Source organism: Rousettus aegyptiacus, unplaced genomic scaffold (assembly GCF_014176215.1).
Source record: "Rousettus aegyptiacus isolate mRouAeg1 unplaced genomic scaffold, mRouAeg1.p scaffold_m13_p_2, whole genome shotgun sequence".
Lineage (NCBI taxonomy): Eukaryota > Metazoa > Chordata > Mammalia > Chiroptera > Pteropodidae > Rousettus > Rousettus aegyptiacus.
This window is the reverse complement of record NW_023416295.1, coordinates 127183824-127205631: the sequence shown is the minus strand read 5'-3', so window position 1 is coordinate 127205631 and position 21808 is coordinate 127183824. Positions and strand designations below refer to the sequence as shown.

Here is a 21808-nt window from a genome sequence, read left to right as displayed (position 1 = left end):
AGATGGCAGTAATATACAGTCAGTGTATGCGTTGTACAATCTGACATTAGGAATTGATAAAGTTAGATTCTAGAGATACAGTTGGGCACCTGCACACTAACCTGTACTTTACTTGATTTTTTTTTTTATGAGGTGAAAGGAGGATGTGATATTCATTTAGAAATAGATAATGCAGAAATAACTACATTGCAATTTTACCTTGCCTTCGGAGATTTTCATGCCCTTGTTGTTGAGATCTTATAAAACTTTCATTTAAAATTTTTGAAAACAAAAGCCTGATACATAATTTAGTCGTGTACCATTTTCCCTTGACTTTTCTTGCCCAATGTTATGAATATTTCCTTTAGTATGGTGCATAGTTATTTATTTGGTACAGGTATGAATTAAGATAAATCGAACCTATTTTATGCCTTAACTTTTTCTAGAAATGGTTAGGGATTTGTTTGACTTATTTTAAAGGCGTATGTGTCTAATTGAAGATTTAAAAAAATCTTAAACCATAACACAATTCTTACTTAGTTTACTTCCAAAATAAGGATTAAAGAATTTTCTTTTCTTTCCCCCACTAATGGAGGAAGCTTCCCTTTTTCTTTTCCAGAAGGAAATAAAATTAGGAAGTCAGGAAGTTGCCTATTTAGCTATTTGTTACTTTTCCTTCTCATGTTAACTTTAAATGCCTGGGGCCCTTATAGCTTTTTGCTCCCCTAAAGATTTAATTAGAATTTTTTGGAATAATTTCCACAGTACTAATTTATAACTTTATGTATTTTTAAGAGTTGGTTTTGCAACAAATATAATAAAGAGAGTGATTTTCATAGTTTTGTTAGCTCATTACAAAACACTTCAAAGAAGTTATCTATCTACTAAACTAAAATTGCCTTAGATTTCCAAGGATAAAATGTGGCAAGGATTAAAAAAGAAAGAAAAAAGGCTTACTTGTTTATGACATTAACCATGTTAGATATTGTGAGGCACTTCTTCCATGGAACGGTATGTATCTTGGTACTGTTTACAATGTTCTCATAGTGAAACAAAGTGATAGCCAAACTAAGGCAAAAGACATGAGAAAAATACATGTCAATTATCAGTTTAACTTGTGTTTAATATTTTAAAAAACATTATTAGGAAAAATTGTTTTAAATACAATTTTAAAAATTAAAAATGAAATTCAAAATTATGGGAGTCTCAAAGGCACAGTACAAATGTCTTTTATCAGTATTGGATAAAAATATATCTTACAAAAAATACAAAAATCTTATAGGGAAAATTAAAATCTATGTTCCTCACATAATTTTGGCATATTAATAATTGTAATCCCGAAGCACTTGACCATGGTGCCAATAGACCCACTACAAAATATCTATTAAAAGAAATACATATTGAATTGTAGTCATTATGACTTAAAGAAAATATAGACAGTTCCATGGAAATTCTAAATTTTCCCTTATGAAATAAAAACAGTGTTTAATTAACAGTAGTTCCTTCTAATGTCCCGGGGATCATTTCCCCAAGGTCAATCACACTTTTAAATGTTGTTACTAAAATATATCAACCATTTGGTGCCAAGGCAAAGCAGGTTAGTCTGCCTAAGATATTTGCTTAATTCTGAAGATTTGAAATAATCAAAAAATTAAGAAACCGAAATTTTCTTGGATAGCCTTATTTATATTTCACTTTGGACATCATGGTTGGTACTATAGACTTTGATCACTCAAAAAGGACCAGCCTTTGCTTTCTTCCCCCTCAGTTTCAGAACTCTGAGAGGCGGGGGTGGTTGAGGCATTGAAGGGATACACTAAAATTTGTTAGCCTGCAATAAGATCTCTGTACCTTTATCAATTCTTTTATATATATATATATATATATATATATATATATATATATATTTATTTATTTATTTATTGAGGCAAATTACAGAGTATTTTTAGAGCTATACGTTTAAAATTGTTGCAAAATGCTGGTGAGCATGATAATTCTTGAGAAGTTTTTATTAGTTTTGCTAAATATATTAGGAATAATGTTGCTATTACTGATGATGAGAATGGTATTGAAGCAGATTTTGCAATTATGATGAGGGGGTCACAATCTATAAAACATCTGTTACTTAATATTCTGGGATTTCTAGTGACATGACAGCCTGTGATCACCAGAGTTTCTTTCCTTATGCTATTAAAGACACTGGTTTGAGAAATTCCAGTAAACAAAATAAACAGGTGAGCCATTACCAAAGAATGTATCTTTAGAATAGAAATAAATCATGGGCCACTTGTTTCTAAAGGGATCTATAGGTTGTGAGGTTTTAGTTCCTTATTTTGAGAGAGGAAATCTATTTTAAATATAATTTTGACTATAAAATAATATAATATATTTTTCCTGAATTTAAAATTGAAAAATGTATTATAAAATAATTATTCAGTATTTCCTCACCCTTACATGTGAAAAATAAGAGACATCATTCATCTCAGCTCCAATGTAGCATTATGAATATTTTTTTCCAACATAGGTTTCTGTGATTGTTAATCTTTGCTAAGTAAGACTGTACAGAAAATACTTGTATAAGTCTACTTTTGGTAGAGTAAAATAATTTACTCTAAATAAGATGTAGTGTTTGAATTCATAATGGTTGAATTAATACTTTTATGATGGGATTTTTAGTGGACACACAGTGACAAGCGTCCACTTCCGATCATACAGTTTTGAAGATGATTGACTCTGTTGAGAGTTTAGATGACTTGGCATCCATTTATGTAGCCAAGTGTCCTGCAGGGGCCATAAACTGACATTTAGTCCTCCCTTGGGTGCATACCCGAGATAACAGGCTGCAGAGTCAAAAGTGAATGTTAAGTTACTGATATGACTCTCACAACTGCTTTTGTGATAACAGTCTCTTCAGCTCCCAGGGTCTTCCCCTTGTGCATCCCTTAGATTAAATCCCTGTAATGCATAGCAAACCTTGCTCTTTTTGGTTTGAATTGATCAACCCATCTTTAGCCAGGGAACCCCAAAGTACTCCATCCTCAGACCTTAATAAAGGCGTGTGCCTAAGGTTTTTTCCTGCACTCTCTGCCTGTACCCTGCCTTGACTTCTCTGTGTAGCCCCTTGAGGTGTGCTGTATAGTTCCTCCTGGACCTGTGAGTGATAAACTTCACTATTTCTTGTGGTCTTTTGTTGAACCAGCACTCACCGTCTTACACCCCAGGCTCCACTTAATAAATGTTAATTTAATGAAGTCACAACACAGTGGTAAGCAGAACTGTTTTGATGGATGGGAATTGGGATGAGCGTTGGAAAGGGGAATTCTTTTTTGCAAGTCATATTTGTTCAAAAAAAAATTTTTTTTTCCCAGCTTAGATGATGTGACTATACAATTACCAAGAAGTGGGATTCTGGTGAAGTCAAATTCTAGTTCAAGAGATAGTATCAAAAATCATATCAATTAGCAGTCCTCTGAAGACAGAAACACCAAAATTATAGTATATCTTATATTTGTTTATTTATATTTATTTACTGTTTCATATATACATAAACATTTGTGCGTGTATATTTATATGTGTATGTATATAGTAGATGATGGTGGAAAATACACCCCACTCAGTAGAAACATTCAATTTATATAGTTAAACATTGAAAAAGTCAAATCAGCTCAAATTTATCTTTTCGCACCCTGGATTTATTTTATATATAATAATAATTTAAAATAAATAATTTAGTATAACTTAAAATAATATAATAAAATTATCAGACTATTCTGTTTTATTTTCAGTCTAAACTCTTTCTACTTCATCCTGAAAAATAGCATGCCTCTGAAGAATGTGAGCTTCAGACGATGACCACTGCTGAGAGAACTGCGCCTAGGTGATAAGCAATCAGTAGGATTCATGCAAAATACTGATTTTCCTTTGGTTTTCTCTTATTGTAAACATTCCCTCTGCTTCCGAGAGATAGAATGGTAAGATGACTGAAAGCAGAGATGCATTTATGGATTTTATTAATTTTTTTGAGATATCTTTGATGTACGTACATTGATTCTTAGAAACAGGCCTAAAATATGATTTGTGAAAATCACACCAGAGTCACTGAATTTATTCTTCTTGGTTTTACAAACAACCCTGAGATGCAAGTTTCCCTTTTTATTTTGTTCCTGGTCATCTACACAGTCACTTTGTTGGGCAACTTCCTTATTGTCACGGTTACCAGTGTGGATCCTGTTCTTCAAACACCCATGTACTTTTTCCTTCGAAACCTATCACTTCTTGAAGTATGTTTCACTTTAGTTATGGTGCCGAAGATGTTGGTAGATCTAGTGTCCCCAAGGAAAATGATCTCTTTTGTAGGCTGTGGTACCCAGATGTACTTCTTCTTCTTCTTTGGCAGCTCTGAATGTTTCCTACTCTCTATGATGGCTTATGATCGCTTTGTGGCCATCTGTGATCCTCTCCGTTATTCAGTCATAATGAATAGGTCTTTATGCTTGTGGATGGCTGTGGGCTCTTGGATGTCTGGTGTTCCTGTCTCTATGCTACAGACAGCTTGGATGATGGCCCTTCCTTTCTGTGGACCAAACACCGTAGACCACTTTTTTTGTGATGGTCCCCCAGTGTTGAAACTAGTCACTCAGGATACAACCATGTATGAAATGCAAGCACTTGCTTCCACATTACTATTTATTATGTTTCCCTTTTCCCTAATTTTGGTTTCCTACACCCGCATTATCGCAACCATCCTGAGGATGCCCTCTGCTACTGGTCGCCAGAAGGCATTCTCCACTTGTTCATCGCATCTCATCGTGGTATCCCTTTTCTATGGAACAGCCAGCTTGACGTACCTACGGCCCAAATCCAGCCAGTCCCCTGAGAGCAAGAAGCTAGTGTCATTGTCTTACACTGTCATCACTCCTATGTTAAACCCCATCATCTATAGCCTAAGGAACAACGAGGTGAAGGGGGCAGTCAAGAGGACATTTACTCGAAAAGTCTTGCAGAAGTTAGATGTGTTTTGAGTTCTGTCATCTAGTGTGTTTCTAAACAAAGTAGGGGCCGCAGAACCCACAAACAAAAGCTTAAAAGGAGGAGGACATTTGCTCTTATTTTGTTGGTGTCACTGTGATGGTTGAATCTTGGTGTTCGGTTTGAGTCTCAGCAAGAAACAGATGGTGCTCTCGAATTGGGACAACTGAGAGAATCTTTATGAGGGGACTCCTTCCAGATTGGGGGCAGAGTTGGGTCATTGTCACACAGCTCAGATGATGGCAATCCCATATCTTTTGACCTGAAGGGGCAAGGAGAAGTTTAACGTGAAACCTGGTAAATGCTAAAACTATAAGAAAAAGCCACCCACTGGGAACTCTGTTCTTTAGTAGAGGAAGGCAGTCACTCAAGCCTTGTTTGGCTCTCTTAGATCCACTGGTGCCTGTGCTCATTCGAACTAAATCTAAGACAGAAGGCATGAATGTCCGTTAGTGCATTACATAAAAGACAGCCTTCTGGGGCACAGATCAGGAATAAAAAGTTATGGAGGGTAAATAAAAATACCCTGCACAAACCACTGTATATTCTCCAGCTAATATGATGCAAAGATTAGTCATGAAATGTGTTTTAAGTGACTTCTAATTTAAAACTCCTTTAGGGTAGTTTTATTTACTGCATGTTAAGATATAAATATAAAGCAATGCTATATATTGGATCGGATTCGCTAATTTGACTAGAGTTACACTGAAGTAAACCAAAGATAGATTTTTTAAAGCTACATTAAACTATCAACTACATTGATTGCTTTTTCTTATCTCAGTTCCCATATATGTGACAGGATTGAATAATATGTAAATAATCTAGTCAATTCTTCTTTTAGACATACTAGGTTTGGCCTTTGAGGACATCCTCTGACACTCAAACTTAAGGACATTTGGAGGAGATATTTCCAGAATTGCTTTTAAATAATAGTATGGGGACATATACAGGGAAGTAATCTGTAGAACTGAAAACTTAACAAGGACTCCTTGCAAAACATTGTTTTACTACAACCAAAAAGTCACTCATATCACCATAAAAACAATGATGAAAATATTTGCCCAAAGAAAACTCTGGAATTACTGAAAGTGATAAAGCAAAATTCTCAATTGCCAAAATCAGTGGTGCAAAATGCAAATATATGCACATTTAGAAATTCTTACTATAAATTAATAAATTAGCATAGTAAAACATAGAATGGAATAAGATAAGCAATACATAAAAAGAGCTCTGGGAGCATCTGATACATAGTAAACACTGTGTGTTCGATAGTATTATTAGAATGACAGAAAATATTGAATGGATCCCTTATTATAACTTAATATTGATAATGATTACTGTGGATTTCAAGGTAGAGAATAAAATTTACATAAAATGATTCACTGTGGAATTAAATCCACAGACTTGAATTCAGAATCCAGTACTCAGTAACAATTTATCCTCTATGAACCATCATTTCTGCACAGGTTTGTGGCAGAGTCAGGTGCGTTTCATTGTGCTATTACAATGACATATATTCAGAAGGAGGAAACTGATTATTTACTGATCTTTTAGCCGCATTTTATGCATCTTAGAGGAAGACGTGAACCATTTCCCATAGAGAAGATGCAAAGGGTAGACACATTTTACTAGACTCTCTTACACCTAGTCTGTGGGCATATAACCTAAATTCAACTAGTCAGATTTTGAATTGTGATTTAACAATGCAAAGAAATGGGAACAATGGGGATTCACATGAGGCCAGTGTCTCCGAGTGTCCAGGGTCAAGGGAGACTGCAGTGGCAGTGGTGGTTCTGTGTCCAGTACATGGTTAAGCAATGGTGTTAGGGTTTTAGTTGTGGCGACGTTGATGTGTTTACACAACTGATTCTGGAGTATTAATTTGGATTTTCACTGTGGTTCTGACTTCTAGGCATTCTCGCATTTCCCTTCCCATTTTATATGTGGTGTGCTTCTCAGTCTCTTCAGTATTTTTCCTGTGTAAATCATCAAGAGTCAGTTTCAGGATTTTTTTTTTTCAATCATGAATTTTAATGGATAAAAATCAGATCAGGAAATGAATGTTATTTGACTGAATTCATTATACTGACTCATACAGAAGCCTTATAGACAGAATATGCTAAATCTAGATTCAGAAATTTTTACATATACATGAATATATGGAATATATTGTTATATAGAGGCAGAAACCCCTCTTCAACGTAAATTAGATGTGAATATCCTGTGTGTGTTTTGGGGGGCATCTGGAGGGATATAGAAACAATTTTTTAAAGGGATTTTGGATGTAGCCTCAAAAACTTTAATGGCATTTTTTATTTTCAGATTATTTGGATTATTTTTTTTATCTACAGCCATTGGCAAAATGTCTGTGGAAAAATGTCTGCTAGAAAAAAATATGGTAATTTGTCAGTCAACTTTGTTAATCTTAATTGAACAAAAATCGTGTATGAAAAACACAAAATCAAGCATGGTAAAAAACACTAATCTTAGTTTTTAAAAACCTAATCTTGGTTTTAAAAAAATGCATATGCATCAACTAATATTTGAAAAGGGAACCAAGAATACTTGATGGAGAAAAGATAGTCTTCAAAAAATGGTGCTGGGAGAATTGTATATTCACATGTAAAAGAATAAAACAAGAATTTTGTGTTATACAACTCACAAAAATTAACTCAAAATGGATTAAATACTTAAATGTAAGGTCTGAGACCATAAGACTCCTGAAAGGAAACAGGGAGAAAGCTTCTTGACATGGGTCAAATGACCACAGGTACATGAAAAGTTGCTCAATATTATGAATCATTAGGGGAATGAAAATTAAAACCACAATGAGTATCACCTCATACCTGTTAGGAGCTATCATCAAAAAGACAAGAGATAATATCTCATACCTGTTAGGATGACTGTCATTAAAAAGACAAGAGGTATATGAATTTTTATAACTTTATATATCAAAATAATTCAGATGAAAAATGTCAAGAATCATACAACTTCACTCACATGCAGTATATAAAACGGTAAGCAGCAAAAAACGAAAAAAACCTCATAGACACAGACAAGCACATGGTGGTTATCAGAGAGAAAGGAGGACTAGGGGAGGTAGAAAAAGGTAAAGAAGGTCAAATATATGGTGATGGAAGGAGATTTGCCGTTGGATGGTGAACACACAATGCAATATATAGATGATGTGTTCAGAATTGTACACTTTACACCTATATAATTTTATTAACCAATGTCACCCCAATAAATTTAATTTAAAAAGACAAAAGATAACAAATAATGGTGTGGATGTGAAGAAAAGGGAACTTTTTGCACTGTTGGTGGGAATGTAAGTTGTTATAACCACTATGGAAAACAGTATAAAGGATATTCGAAAAATTAAAAATAGAACCACCATATGATCCAGTAATTTCAATTCTGAGTATATATCCAAAGGAAACAAAATCACCATGTTGAAGAGATATCTTCACCACCATGTTCATTGCAGCATTATTTACAGTAGCCAAGACACATACAAACCCAAGTGTTCATGATAGATGAATGGATAAGGAAAATGTGGTATGTATATATACAATGAAATACGATTCAGCCATAAAAAAGAAGGAAATCCTGTCATTTGTAATAACCTAGATGGACCTTGAGAGCATTATACTAAGTGAAATAAGTCAGACAGAGAAAGACAAAGATCAGGTGATTTTATATGTAGAATCTAAAAAACAAAAACAAACAAAAACTTGTATTAAAAGAGATCAGATTTGTGGTTGCCAGAGGTATGGGATATGGGTTAGGGAATTGGAGCAAGGTGGTCAAAAGGTACAGCCTTCCAGTTGTAGGATAATGAAGTCCTGGGGATGAAGTGCACAGCACCGTGGCTACAGTTCATGCTGCTGTGTAGTATATCTGAAAGTTGTTAAGAGAGTACATTCTAAAAGTTCTCACCACAAGGAAAAAATGTTTTTGTTTTTGTAATCATGTTGGATGTTATCTAAACTTGTGGTAATCATTTCACAATATATGTATCCCAAGACATTATATTGTACACCTTAAACTTATGCACTGTTATATGTCATTTATATTTCAATAAAACTGGAAGAAAAATAAAATTAGTGAAATCTGAAAATAAAATAAAATTAAAAATCTACATGCTATTTCTGATTCTTTCAGTAACTATCTTGATGACTTCGGTGAAGATAAAGGCTATTTGGGACTTTGATCATCTATAAAAGAGAAGGTCTAAAATTATGATACAAAAATTTGACAATAAGTCACAGTGTGTGTACTATAACGGCAAACCAATTGGGAGATGGGTTAGGAGTTTTCTTTGACCGATTTTCAAAAGGAGTTTAAATGTAAGTTTAAAAAAAGCAATCCTTGGGTTTGGCAAGGGGACACAGATATGGAAGACAAAAAGGAAGTGAAGGAAGCTTAGTTTTCATGTTAATGGGCATTTCCACTTTTTCTTACATACTTGTTTATAGATTGGGATTTTTTATATTTTATGAATTTATAAGCTTATGTTTCTAATGATAATCATGACATTTGATTTCTCTGTTAAGCAAATATATGTATATCTACAGGCATATTTATAAATGGGCCATTTACAGATGTAATCAGTTTAAGATAAGGTTATACTAGGTTAGAGTGGGCCCTAAATCTTATAGTTAAGGATCATTATATTAGGAGAGAGGGATTTAGATATGCAGAGATACATAGACCCATAGGAAGACAGCCATGTGAAGATGGAGGCAAAAGCTGGAGTGATGCAGTAGCAAGCCAAGAATAAATACCAAATTGCTGGCACCCACAAAAAGCTAGGAGAAGGGCATGGGGCAGGTTTTTCCTCAGAGCCTTTAGAAGGAATCAATCCTGCTGACAACTTGGTTTTGGACTTTTGGCCTCCTAAACTGTAAGAGAGTGTTCTGTCATTTTAAGACACCCAGTATGTGGTAATTTGTTATGGCAACCCTAGGATGCAAATATGGTCCACAGCTTCGAAAGTGATTAGGGATTTCCTTGTGAGATGTGTGGTAGATAGAAAAAAATACATGTCCTTTGCAATGTAACTCTGCAGCTCCACTCAGCAGGAAAATGTCTATTTCCCATACTTTGAATCTAGTCTAGACTCTTGACTTGTTTTGCAAAGAGAGTGTGACAGAAGGAATATGGTGACAGTTCAGAGGGTAAAAATCAAGAAACCAAGAATATATCTGCTCTTTCTTTCTTGCACCTATGTGATTCCCATGAGAACAAGCCAAGGCTAGCCTGCTGGAAGAAGAGAGATCTGTTGAAGCAAGCTGTCATCCCAACTGAGGCCATTCTAGACTGGTTTGCAGTCCATTCACATCAACAGAATTGCCTAGCTGATCATAGACTCGAAGCAATAATACATGCTTGCTGTTTTAAGACAGGAAGTTTAGGGGATCTTTGTTATGTAGAAATGGCAAAGGATAAAAGATGCATAACGGGTTCCTGATAATGATATTAAGAATCACATCTGTCAGATCCTTCTTTGACTTTTTAAGTGAAATTGTTCCTGCTATGAAGCACAGCGCAGAAAGCAGGAAATGTTAACGATGTATTGTAACAGAGCCAATTTCTTGAACTTGCCTTTCTTATTACCCACCTGATTTATCGAAATCTCCCTGCCTTCATCTGTCTGGCTTTCTGAATATTAACTTCATCCTCAAGCTTCAAATATTTTTTATGTCTTTTAGTTGGACTCTTTTACATGGCTTGCCTTTACTTTCTGAATCAGAATACTGCATTGATCACAGCATGAATTACAGCTGCAGTTAGGAAACAGTTCTAATGACCCCAGTAGCCACCAGCTCGCCCTACTCTCAGGATAGTCCCTATAGATTACCTTTTAGAAAATAAAGCACTAATCTACTCACTGAAGTTTACAATAAAGAAGTGATTAAGAATATACCTAACATTTGCTACATGCTATATTTAAAAACTATAGAAAAAGAAAACAATGGTAATACCCTGATGTTGGATATTTGTGGAAACTATGCAAAGAAAATGCCAGAATAGCTCGTAATGCTTAATTGGAGAAATTAGAGTCAGCAGTTGGTAAAAATAGGCCTTCTATTCTTGGTCTTTTAAAATAACATTTACCTGTACAGTTGCAAAGCTGATAAATCCTTCCCTAGTGAACTTATCCACTATGTGAGAGCAGATTCAAAGGAGAATAATATTGGAACTTAACACATATTTAGTACTGACTATATGCCAATCTCTGTTCTAAAGCTTATTCTTCACGGTAAACTGTGAGGTAGGTGCTAATATGATCTCCACTTTACAGATGAGGAAACTGAAGCACAGGAATGTTAGAGATGTTATTGTCGTTTTTTTTATTCATTTCCTACTGCAAATTCATTTATCAGTCACTTCCTCAACCCACTTTTAACCTTACCCTTAGCACTTTATCTTTTGTCATGAATGATGTCATGTTTTCTTAGTTTAGTTCATTTACTAAAAAATCATAATGCTGGCTGGTACGAAAAAAAAAAAAAAAAAAAAAAGAAGGCCGATGTTCCCTCCCATCCTTTTACAGTTATGTGGTATGTAAGCTATCCTGAGAAACATCTTGCATTGAGAGGGCACACGTCATGTTTAGAGGCCTGGAGGTTCACTAGTTTGAGGTGTTAAAATGTTCAAATTTAACTATTGACAAAAAAGATTTAAAACATGTATTTATGACATGGTATAGAAGAATCTGGATGCCAGCTAATATATTAGAAATTGTATGTGGGTAATGAGATTTTGTTGTTGTTGTTGTTGAATAGATATAGTTTAAGAGGGTCCAAATTCTTTCAATTTTTTAGGATTAAAATTTTAAAGGCAGATGAGTTACCTGAGTGACCATGAGCGACTTAACCACCCAGGGTCTTGATTATTTTCATCTACAAAATGAGGGTAGCAATAGTGATCTCTTGGGGTTGTTGTGAGAATTAAGTCAGATAATGTGTAGGAAAACATAATGCAATGATGGCAAAGGGAAGGTCCTCAAAAATTGTTGGTTCTGAGCCTTGCCATTGGGATGGACAGATCTTACCTCTTTCTTTGCTGGGTAACCAGAGTGGATTTCTCCTCAGACAGGATGTAAAAATTGTATCAGCGTGTGCTCCTCCAGGCGGTGGCCACAACCCTGTGACTCCCCATTTCATTTGACATTTCAGCATTCTGTGTCTTCTAAAGATTTTGGAGCACACTCCTGGGCTGTGGTGGAGGGACAGCAGCTTGGGTGGTGCCAGAGACATACAGGGAAAGACTGAATTGTGTGGCTTCAGGGCGAGGGCTGGAGGGACAGACACCATTTTCCCTTTGTTAAGCCCTCTTCCTGTGGAGCTTGCAAGTGAGGACCATCTTGCCAGTGTTAAGCCCTCCTACAACAGGGCCGAATCTGAATCTGCATTGGCCTGTTGAGATCTGCTTACTCTATCCTGGTGACCCCCTCAGTGGGGTGGTTTTTAAGCAAGGTAATTATAACACTAAAATTAGAAAAATGGGGGTGATGGGTGTTCCATGATACAGACTGATTCAGAGAGATCAGTTAGGCTATTCTTGTAGCACAGCTGGCCTATGATGTTAAAACTATATTTCTGTATCAGGGGAGAAACAGAAAATTTTTAGAAAAGGAATGGAAAAGAAATCACAAAGGAGATATTCAGTAATTCGCTGTCTTTATGAGATAAAAGAAAGAGCACATATATTCAGAGGCAAGGAAAGTAGAATCAATTACAAAAAATTGAAGCCTTCTATATAGGGATTTAGAAAACGGAGAGTGGGAAGCAGTTGAAAGAGAGGCATATATGATGAGGCTTATAATCATGTAATTTTGTATATATCAATTATTTTATGTAAAGCTATCATACTCCTTTGTATATATATATGCTTATGACTTTTTCTTTAAATACACATCAGTATGAGTGTAGGTGATGTAAACTCCTGAGTGCAGGATTTTTTTTCCCTTTTAGTTTACATGTCTATTGCTATGTTCACGAATTGGAAGATTCAATATTGCTATGATGTCACGTCTACAAAACAATGTTTTAGAGATTTATTACGATTCTATCAGGTTTTGTTTTTTTTTTCTTCCAGAAATTAGAAAGGCCATTCTAAAACTTAATGGAAATTCAAAGAATGTGATACCAAAACAATTTTGAAAAACAGGCATGAGATTGGAGAACTTACACTGTTTTCAAGACATAGAGATTCAGTAATGAAAACAGGAAAGTATTGTTATATAGACATATAGATCAGTGAAACAGATAGAGTCCAGAAATAGACACACACACAGATAGGTCAATGATTTTCAAAAAAGTGTCAAACAATTAAATAGAGAAAGGAATATCAGATTATTATTTCAACAAAAGGTGGAACAATTTCTATTCATATACAAAATAATAAACCTTTATTCTTACCTCACATGTTTTACAAAAATTGACTTGAAATGAATAATAGATTTAAATATAAGGGTTAAAACTGTGAAATTCCTGGAAGAAAACAGAATATTTCTCTTCTGGAGAAAAAAAATTAGTCTTTTTTTTTTTGGCAAAGATTTCTTAACACAAATAAAGCATGAAAAAAAATTTACAAACCAATAATTTGGATTTATAAAAAGACTTATCCCTCAAAAACTTTGTAATGAAAATGAAAAAGTAAGCCAAAGACTGAAGAAGATTGTTGGAAAATAGATAATGGATTTTTTCCTAATATATATGAAGATCTTTTACAGCTCATTAAGAAGACAAACAACCCAATATAAATGGCTTGAAGATTTAAACAGATACCTCAGCAAAGAACATACATATACCCATAATAAATAAGCACACAAAAGATTCTTGACATTTTTGGTTATTAGGAAAATTAAAATTAAAATAATATTTAGATGCCATTGCAAACTTAATAGAATGACTAAAATTAAAATGATTGACCATACCAAATGTTAGTAGGAATGTGGAAAAATAGAACTCTAATAGATAGCTGTAGAGAATATAAAATGTTATGACCACTTTGGAACCAGTTTAGCAGTTTCTTTAAAAAGCTAAAGATCCATCTGTCGTTCACCCCAGCCATTCCACTTTTAGGCATTCGCACAAGTAAATGAAAGCATCTGTGTATACACAGACTTGTGAAAAATATTCATAGTGGTTTTATTTGTAATAGCCCAACTGGAAACGCCCAAATATACATCTAAGAAAAGTCTAAACTAATTGTGGTATATTCATAAAATGAGATAATATTCAAAAATAATAAAGGAATGTACAGTTAAGCAACATGATGAATGTCAAAATACTTATGACGTGTGAAATAAACTAGACTAACATATATTATTTCTTTTATGCAAAATTCTAGAAAATATACAATAATTTATAGTTATAAAAATAACAGTTTTGTGGGAATGGGGCAGGATGAGAGACAGGATTACCAAGGGACATGAAGAAAATTTAGGATTGAATAGATATGTTTATTATCTTGGTTGTGGTGAAGTTTTCAGGTATATAACATATCAAACTCATAAAATTGTATATCTTAAAAATGAGAAATTTATCATAAATCAATTATACCTCAAAACAACATCTAATTTAGAAATTTAATTTGCTTTAGATAAACCCTCAACAAATTGTTGAGCAAAGGTATCATGCTGTATGATTTTCTTGCAGGGAATATATATGTGTATGTATGTATGTATGTGTGTGTGTGTACATATATATAAAGAACAAGGTAGTGCCAAAAACTTCCATCATCATACAGAGATGTTAGTAAATATTTCTCATATAAGGCATTACAAAGAGTATGGGTTGTTGAGGTAGAATTTCAAACAACAAAGTGATTCAATGAAAGAGATGTTTGAGAAATGTTCGGCAGGATCCATATGGCATACATTGAAAGAAAGAGCAAAGAGAATATAGGGAGATAAGTTATCATTAGAGTAATTCAATTGTTATTTCAGAGTCCTAGATTAAGTGCCAAAGAAGTCACGTGAGGAGAAAATATATCAAAAGAGGAAATCATGGTATTTCCATATATATGAATCAAGGGAGGTTTGAGTGAAATCAACCTGTTTTCCTGAGAAAATATTAATATTTGTGTGAGACTGTGGTGTTAGGCAAGCAGTTTGTATACCTGGAAGAAGTTCAAATTACATACAATACTTTTACATATTTTTATTTTGTATATAGAAGCTTTTTATTGGTTATAATCATTTTGAAGTATACTATATTTAACAAATATGTATATCTTTTTATATATGTATTTTATATTTTATATAAGATATAATGCATATATGTAGTCTATATACACATAAAACTGAATATTTATACATTATATGGTTTATTTTTTTTTACATATTTACTTTATACAGTGTTCATTTGATAGACCTGATGATTTTTTAAACATATGTTTGGTTGGATATATTTCTCATCAATAAATTGAATTTATACTGAGGCTTTGCACATGTATATTGGAGATTAGAAGGATCATCTATATAATAACTTAAAAATAGGATTGAGTTAACAAGAAAATAATTATAAAGAAATTTTATTTAACTATAATCGTGATATTCCATTTAATTTTTCTTGCATTTACATTACTTCTAAAAATGATTAACTGTTTTGTTTGTGATGTTTGCATGTGTGTCTACATGATTTAATCAGAAATATTAACCAATGTTTTCCCAGGAAGAGATTTCAAATTTCCTTTAATGTTATCCCTTGAATGGGAAATGTTACAGTACAGTGAAATGTATTTCCTTAACAGAATTCTTAGGAGGGCCATTCAGGTTACCATATTGGAAGCACTTGATATAAATCCAATATTTATTTAGAGTTTGCTCAAATTGTTTTTGATTTGTCTTCTTCTGTAGTTAAATATCTTTGGGTTACTTTGGAGAAAAGGAATAGTTCATTCAAAGACTTGATTTCTTATAAAAAATAAAGGCAACATGACATGTTGAGACAGCTCAAGCTTAGGGAAAATTGATATCAAATAAGATTCAAATTAAAAACAAGATTTAATTAATATATATTTATAGGATTCCAGATATGCACTAGTCACTTTCCTAAATCTTAGATATTCAGCATTCAATAAAGTTCTTCACTTAAAGGATCTTATAATTTAGTGAGGATGATAGATAGATAATAAACATATAAGCAAATAAAGAAACAATATAATTTAGGAGTGATGTGAACTTTAAAAAATCTAGGTAAAACATATCAAGTAAGTCAAGGCATGAATAATTGAGTAGTGACTATCTTGGATAGGATGATTTCGAGGCATGTTCAATTCTGAGATCTGAATGACATGAGGGAGCCGGTCATGATGTCTGGAGAAAGAACATTACAGAAGATGGAAGAGCAAGTGCAGAGTCTTTGAGATATCTAGTCACATCGAACAGATAAATTCTAAGAGCAATAAACTGGTAAAGAAGGCTTGGCAGAGAATTGCAACCTGATTATATGCTTTGTTTTCTTTTTAACTGATTTGTAATCCATCTTTGTTGAGATACAAAGCCAGGCATTTCTGGACAATTAGAAGGAGACAAATTTTGATGGCCCAGGGACCATTTCCCAATGGGCTCTAAACTTTTAAGTCTCCAATTCAGCTATAAAAAGAGCTGATTTGGAACTGAAGCAGAACTGATCCACCTGTTTGAGGAAGGAAAGGGTTGGTGATAGCTGCATTTAACTATCAAGGTATTGTCTCTTTGTTATTTTATTTGCCTCCCAATTAATAACTGCACACACATTCTTTTTAATAAAATTTTGATTGATTTAAACAAATACAGATAAAAATTCAAAACATAACATTTTAGCATATATACATATTTTCAGGCAGAAAATATTACACCATACTCACAGAATTAGAGTCTAATTAATTAAATTAAGCACATCATAATTTTTCTGTTTTCTGCTATGCCCATTCCTACTTCTGACAGGTTCGATTTTCTTAATTTTTGTCCTACATGTACTCTAGAACAATGCTCCATAAACTGATAGGCATTTATTAAAGCTCTGTAGTCCACCACAGAAGGAGACAGAGGCTAAACATAAAAGTTACATATTATTCATTATGGAGATGATTTTACTTTGGGAGAATGGATTCATAACTAAAGTTATTCAGGAAAGATTAGGAATGTTCTTCCATGTCCTTTTAACTACAATGAAATCTTATATATATATTTTTAATCAGTGTCCTAGCAGTAAATCTTTTGAAGACAATATATTTTTGGCCAAATAAATCTTGTTTGGGTCAAGTATTTATTATTTAATCATATATACATATTAGCAAATGTATATATTCTTTTTTGGGACAGCACTAATCTATAATAAAAGATTATCATTTACTGTGCTGAAACGAATAGGTTTGTATAAATTTTTCTTACATACAAGTTATCATTTTGTTCACCTTTAACAGATGTTGAGATGACTTATTAATATAAAAATATTGTTTTTGCTCTCATTTTTGAACCCTTATTTTTTCAGTTAAGTGTTTCTATGTCGAAATCATTTACAAAGTTTTTGTTTTGTCAAAACATTACTATTTCAGTAATAGAAATTTCAGGATATCGGTGTTTCTTAGTGAATGCAATTGCTTGATTAATTACTGTCTAAGAATTTTAAGTCTTAATATCTGAAATCTCAAGCTAGAAGATTCACACCGATATCTTCAAATTATCTGACACACTACTTATTTTTATGTCGAAGCAGAAAAGCACTACCAGTTATTCAAATCCCTATGATTTAGTTCAACTAGCCGTGGCAATATTACAATTTAATAAATGATTTTGTCATAGCGAAAGTACTGTCTTAATATTTCTTTGACTCTAAATATTTTTAAAAATTTATTATTTGTGCTTTTAAAAAAATTCCCCACACTCACTTATCTGTACTCATTTTAAAGTAGTTAAGATAATATATCCAGACACAGATAGCCATGATTTCAATTAACACTTAAATTTACCTTATCAGTGCATTAATCTAATTATTCATTAACATTATAGAATTTTAATATAACTGTATAATTTATAGCATATTATAACTTTTAGTTATTTCTTTATATTATAACTTTTAAATATGTGAATATAGAGGTACAGTAGCCCCCCTTATCTGCTGTTTTGCTTTGTGGAGTTTATTGCCCTCAGTCAGCAGTGATCTGAAAATATTAAATGGAAATTTCCAGAAATAAAAAATAAAGTTTTAAATTGCTCACCGTTCTGAGTAGTGTGATAAAATTTCATGCTCTCCTGCTCTATCCCACCCAGGACATCAATCATCCCTTGTCCAGCATATCCACACTGTATAACATTACTTAGTAGCCCTCGTGTTTACAGATCTGTTGTCACCAGCATCATAGCGTTTGTGTTCAAGTAACCCTTATTTTACTTAGTAATGGCCCCAAAACTCGAAGGTAGAAATGTTGGTAGTGTGGATATGCCAAAGAGAAAAGGTAACATATATGCATATGTAGGAAAAAATATAGTATTATATAGGGTTTGGTACTATATTCTTGGTTTCAGGTATTTACTGGGGTCTTGGAACATAACCTCTGTGCCTAAGGGGAAACCACCATATTTAACAAAAGAGAAAATTTTCTATAAAAGTGAAAATTGGCTAAAGTTATAATACTAAGAACCCTTAAAATTTCTAGATACAAAAATTTCTAGATACAAAAATTTCTAGATAACAAAACTTTGTAATTTGTCAAAATTGTCCTTTATCTGTATTAAACATTATTGAAATTTATACCTTGATAAGGATATAAAATGTGTGACTGTTGCTAACTTATTCCATGTTATAATATGAAAATATGCCAACATGTAGTGAAACATTGTTAAAGTGAAAATAATTTTATAATTTTTTGAGTGGAAAAATCATTCTCTTAGTACTATATATTCTTGTCTGATGATGGAACTATTAAAAGAAAATCCTGAGGAACTGGACTTTTTATTTGCAGAACAATTTTACAGCATTCAATAAAAAGCTATGAATCTAAAGAAAAGTCAAAAATATATTTTTCATTGAAGTTTTTACCTAAGCTATAATTTTCTGGCCTTGTATAAGAGATATAAAAGAATAAGAGCCTATTCCTGTGGACAATTTATTTATGTTAAAGATGGACAGATAAGATATACATGCTTGATATAACTAAAAATAATTTGACTTTATGACCCAGTGTTATGGTAAATTTTTATAAAGAAGAAGAGAATTGTTGATTTGTATTGTTAGATAAAATTGTATGGAGAGCTGAACTTGAATTAACTTTTTAAGAAACTGTAATATGTTGATGCACTTGTGTGCAGGAAGAAAGCATAATCAGTGAGATTATTTTGATTTAATATTTAACTAAGAGCTGACTATCCAAATATCTATATCAAACAGTGATGCACTTATTGAGCCCTTGTCATAACCCAGAAAATGTAAGTAATATGAATTCCAAGCACTTTATTAAGAATTAAAAGAAAAATCTATCCAGGCTGTGAGCTTCAGTAGATATACAGAATTATTATTCAAAATTAGGAAGTTGAAATAAGGAAAAATGCAAAATGGCAAAAAGAAGAAAATGACCAACTTTAATTTTATTCCTATAGTTCATACCTTGGATTATATTTCCTTTGTTGGCTAATAAATTGAGAGTTAAAAGGCTAATTTAAGAAATCTCAAATAAAACGTACTCTCTAAATTTGCTTTAGATTTGTGTATGCACATGCGACAGCATCCAATTACAGGAAAATCAGAATAGAAGTGATAAGAAGGAAACTATAAACAGGTGGGAAAATGATGAGAAATAAATATGACAATATTTATTTAGTTGAAAATATCCCTAAGAAGCAGTACCTTTATTGACGAAGTAAGATAAGAGGTGTTTTTCCTTAAAAGATACGTAGTTTTCATTTTTAAAAATTTTATTAAATTTATTGAGATGACGTTGGTTAATAAAATTATATGTTTGATCTGCACAGTTCTGTAATACATTATCTGTATATTGCACTGTGTGTTCACCACCCAAAGTCAAATCTTCTGTCACCATGCATTTGACCCCCTTTACCTTTTTCTACCCTTCCCCCAGCCCGTTTTCCTTCTGGTAGCCACCATACTATTGTCTGTGTTTATAAGTTTTTGTTTGTTTGTCTTGTTCACATGTTGCTTTCAGATATGTCATTTTTAGAAATAAGGAGTAGAGAAAGATTCTGAGTTTAAAATTTTGCTTCTAATTTTTTACCCCAATTTTATATTTCAATAAAAATCTGGAAACTTGTTTTTATTCCAACTTATTATTATTATTATTATTATTATTATTATTATTATTATTATCTACCTTAATTTGTCTGAAGTTAGATGGTGGGAAACCAGACATCAGTGATAGAGTTCATTCTTCTGGGACTGACAAATGACACGGAGCTTCAAGCTGTGCTTTTCCTTTTTCTGTTGCTAACTTATGTCTTAAGTGTCATGGGAAACTTGACTATCATCATTCTGACCCTGCTGGATTATCGCCTTCAGACTCCTATGTACTTCTTCCTCCGGAATTTCTCCATTTTGGAAATATCTTTTACCTCTGTCTTTGCTCCCCAAATGCTAGTCAATATTGGAACTGGAGACAAGACTATCTCTTTTGCTGGTTGTTTCACTCAGTATTTTTTTGCTATCTTTCTGGGAGCAACCGAATTTTACCTCTTAGCTGCTATGTCTTATGATCGCTACGTTGCCATTTGCAAACCATTACATTACACAACTATAATGAGCAGGAGACTCTGCATTCAACTTGTCCTATGTTCCTGGTTTTCTGGTTTTTTAGTTGTCATTGTGCTGCATATAATGACTCTCCAGCTGCCTTTCTGCGCATCCAACGTCATCAATCATTATTTCTGTGACTATACTGTATTGTTGCATTTATCCTGTTCAGACACACGAGTGATAGAACTGGTCGAGTTTGTCCTTGCCGTGGTTACCCTCATCTTCACCTTCATGCTATTGATTCTTTCCTATACATACATCATCAGGACAATTCTGAGAATCCCCTCTGTTCAACAAAGAAAAAAAGCTTTTTCAACATGTTCTTCTCACATGATTGTGGTCTCACTTTCTTATGGAAGCTGTATCTTTATGTACATAAATCCCTCTGTAAAAGATGCAGCAACTTTTAATAAGGGAGTGGCTGTTTTAAATTCCTCAGTTGCCCCTCTATTGAACCCTTTTATCTATACCCTAAGGAACAAACAAGTGAAAATAGCCTTCAAAGATATGGCCACCAAGATAGCAGTTTTTTTAAAAAAGTGAAAGTACCAGAAGTTCATTATTAAAATAAATAATAAGTGTTTGGAAGACTGTAGATGTACATTATAGTAATTAAAAAATATTTTCTATATGATATCAGTAATATTCCTATATTAACATTGAAGCAGTAAAACTACTTATTAATTAGGTTGATTTTATCATCACTTTATTGTTCTTAAAAATGTACAGATGTGTGTGTGTGTGTGTGTGTGTGTGTGTGCATGTAGGTGCTCTAACACTTTCATGCTGTTTTTCATGCATTTGTACCTCACTTATGAAGAAAAGATTTGAGGGGAAGTCAAGATTGGCAATATGACTTCTAAAGTATTTTTTACAAAGGACTTTTTTTTCATCAATTGCCATATGGTTTTAATTTCTATTCTTATAAATGGATAATTAAATACATACACTGAAGAAATTTATTTTAACTTGTTAATAATAGCTTAAGCAATATATAGTGAATTGTTATAAAGTTGATTATTTTCAAATTATAATATTGAGATTTAAACTTAGACTTT

The 21808-nt window shown here is 33.0% G+C and overlaps 2 protein-coding genes across 2 annotated transcripts; both read left to right on the top strand.

The window, feature by feature from the left end:
- The first annotated feature begins 4049 nt into the window (after positions 1-4049).
- On the top strand, positions 4050-5000 carry LOC107505957 (olfactory receptor 10A7). Its single transcript, XM_016136386.2, has one exon. It carries the CDS (start codon positions 4050-4052, stop codon positions 4998-5000), a length of 951 nt encoding a protein of 316 aa, XP_015991872.1.
- Positions 5001-20351: 15351 nt separating this feature from the next.
- Positions 20352-21293, top strand: LOC107505949 (olfactory receptor 6C4-like). The gene has a single exon (XM_016136380.1). The coding sequence runs from the start codon at positions 20352-20354 to the stop codon at positions 21291-21293; it is 942 nt and encodes a 313-aa protein (XP_015991866.1).
- Positions 21294-21808: the final 515 nt, after the last annotated feature.

Coding starts and splice junctions, on each gene's coding strand:
- LOC107505957 (XM_016136386.2), top strand. CDS start 4,050: ATGATTTGTGAAAATCACACCAGAGTCACTGAATTTATTCTTCTTGGT.
- LOC107505949 (XM_016136380.1), top strand. CDS start 20,352: ATGGTGGGAAACCAGACATCAGTGATAGAGTTCATTCTTCTGGGACTG.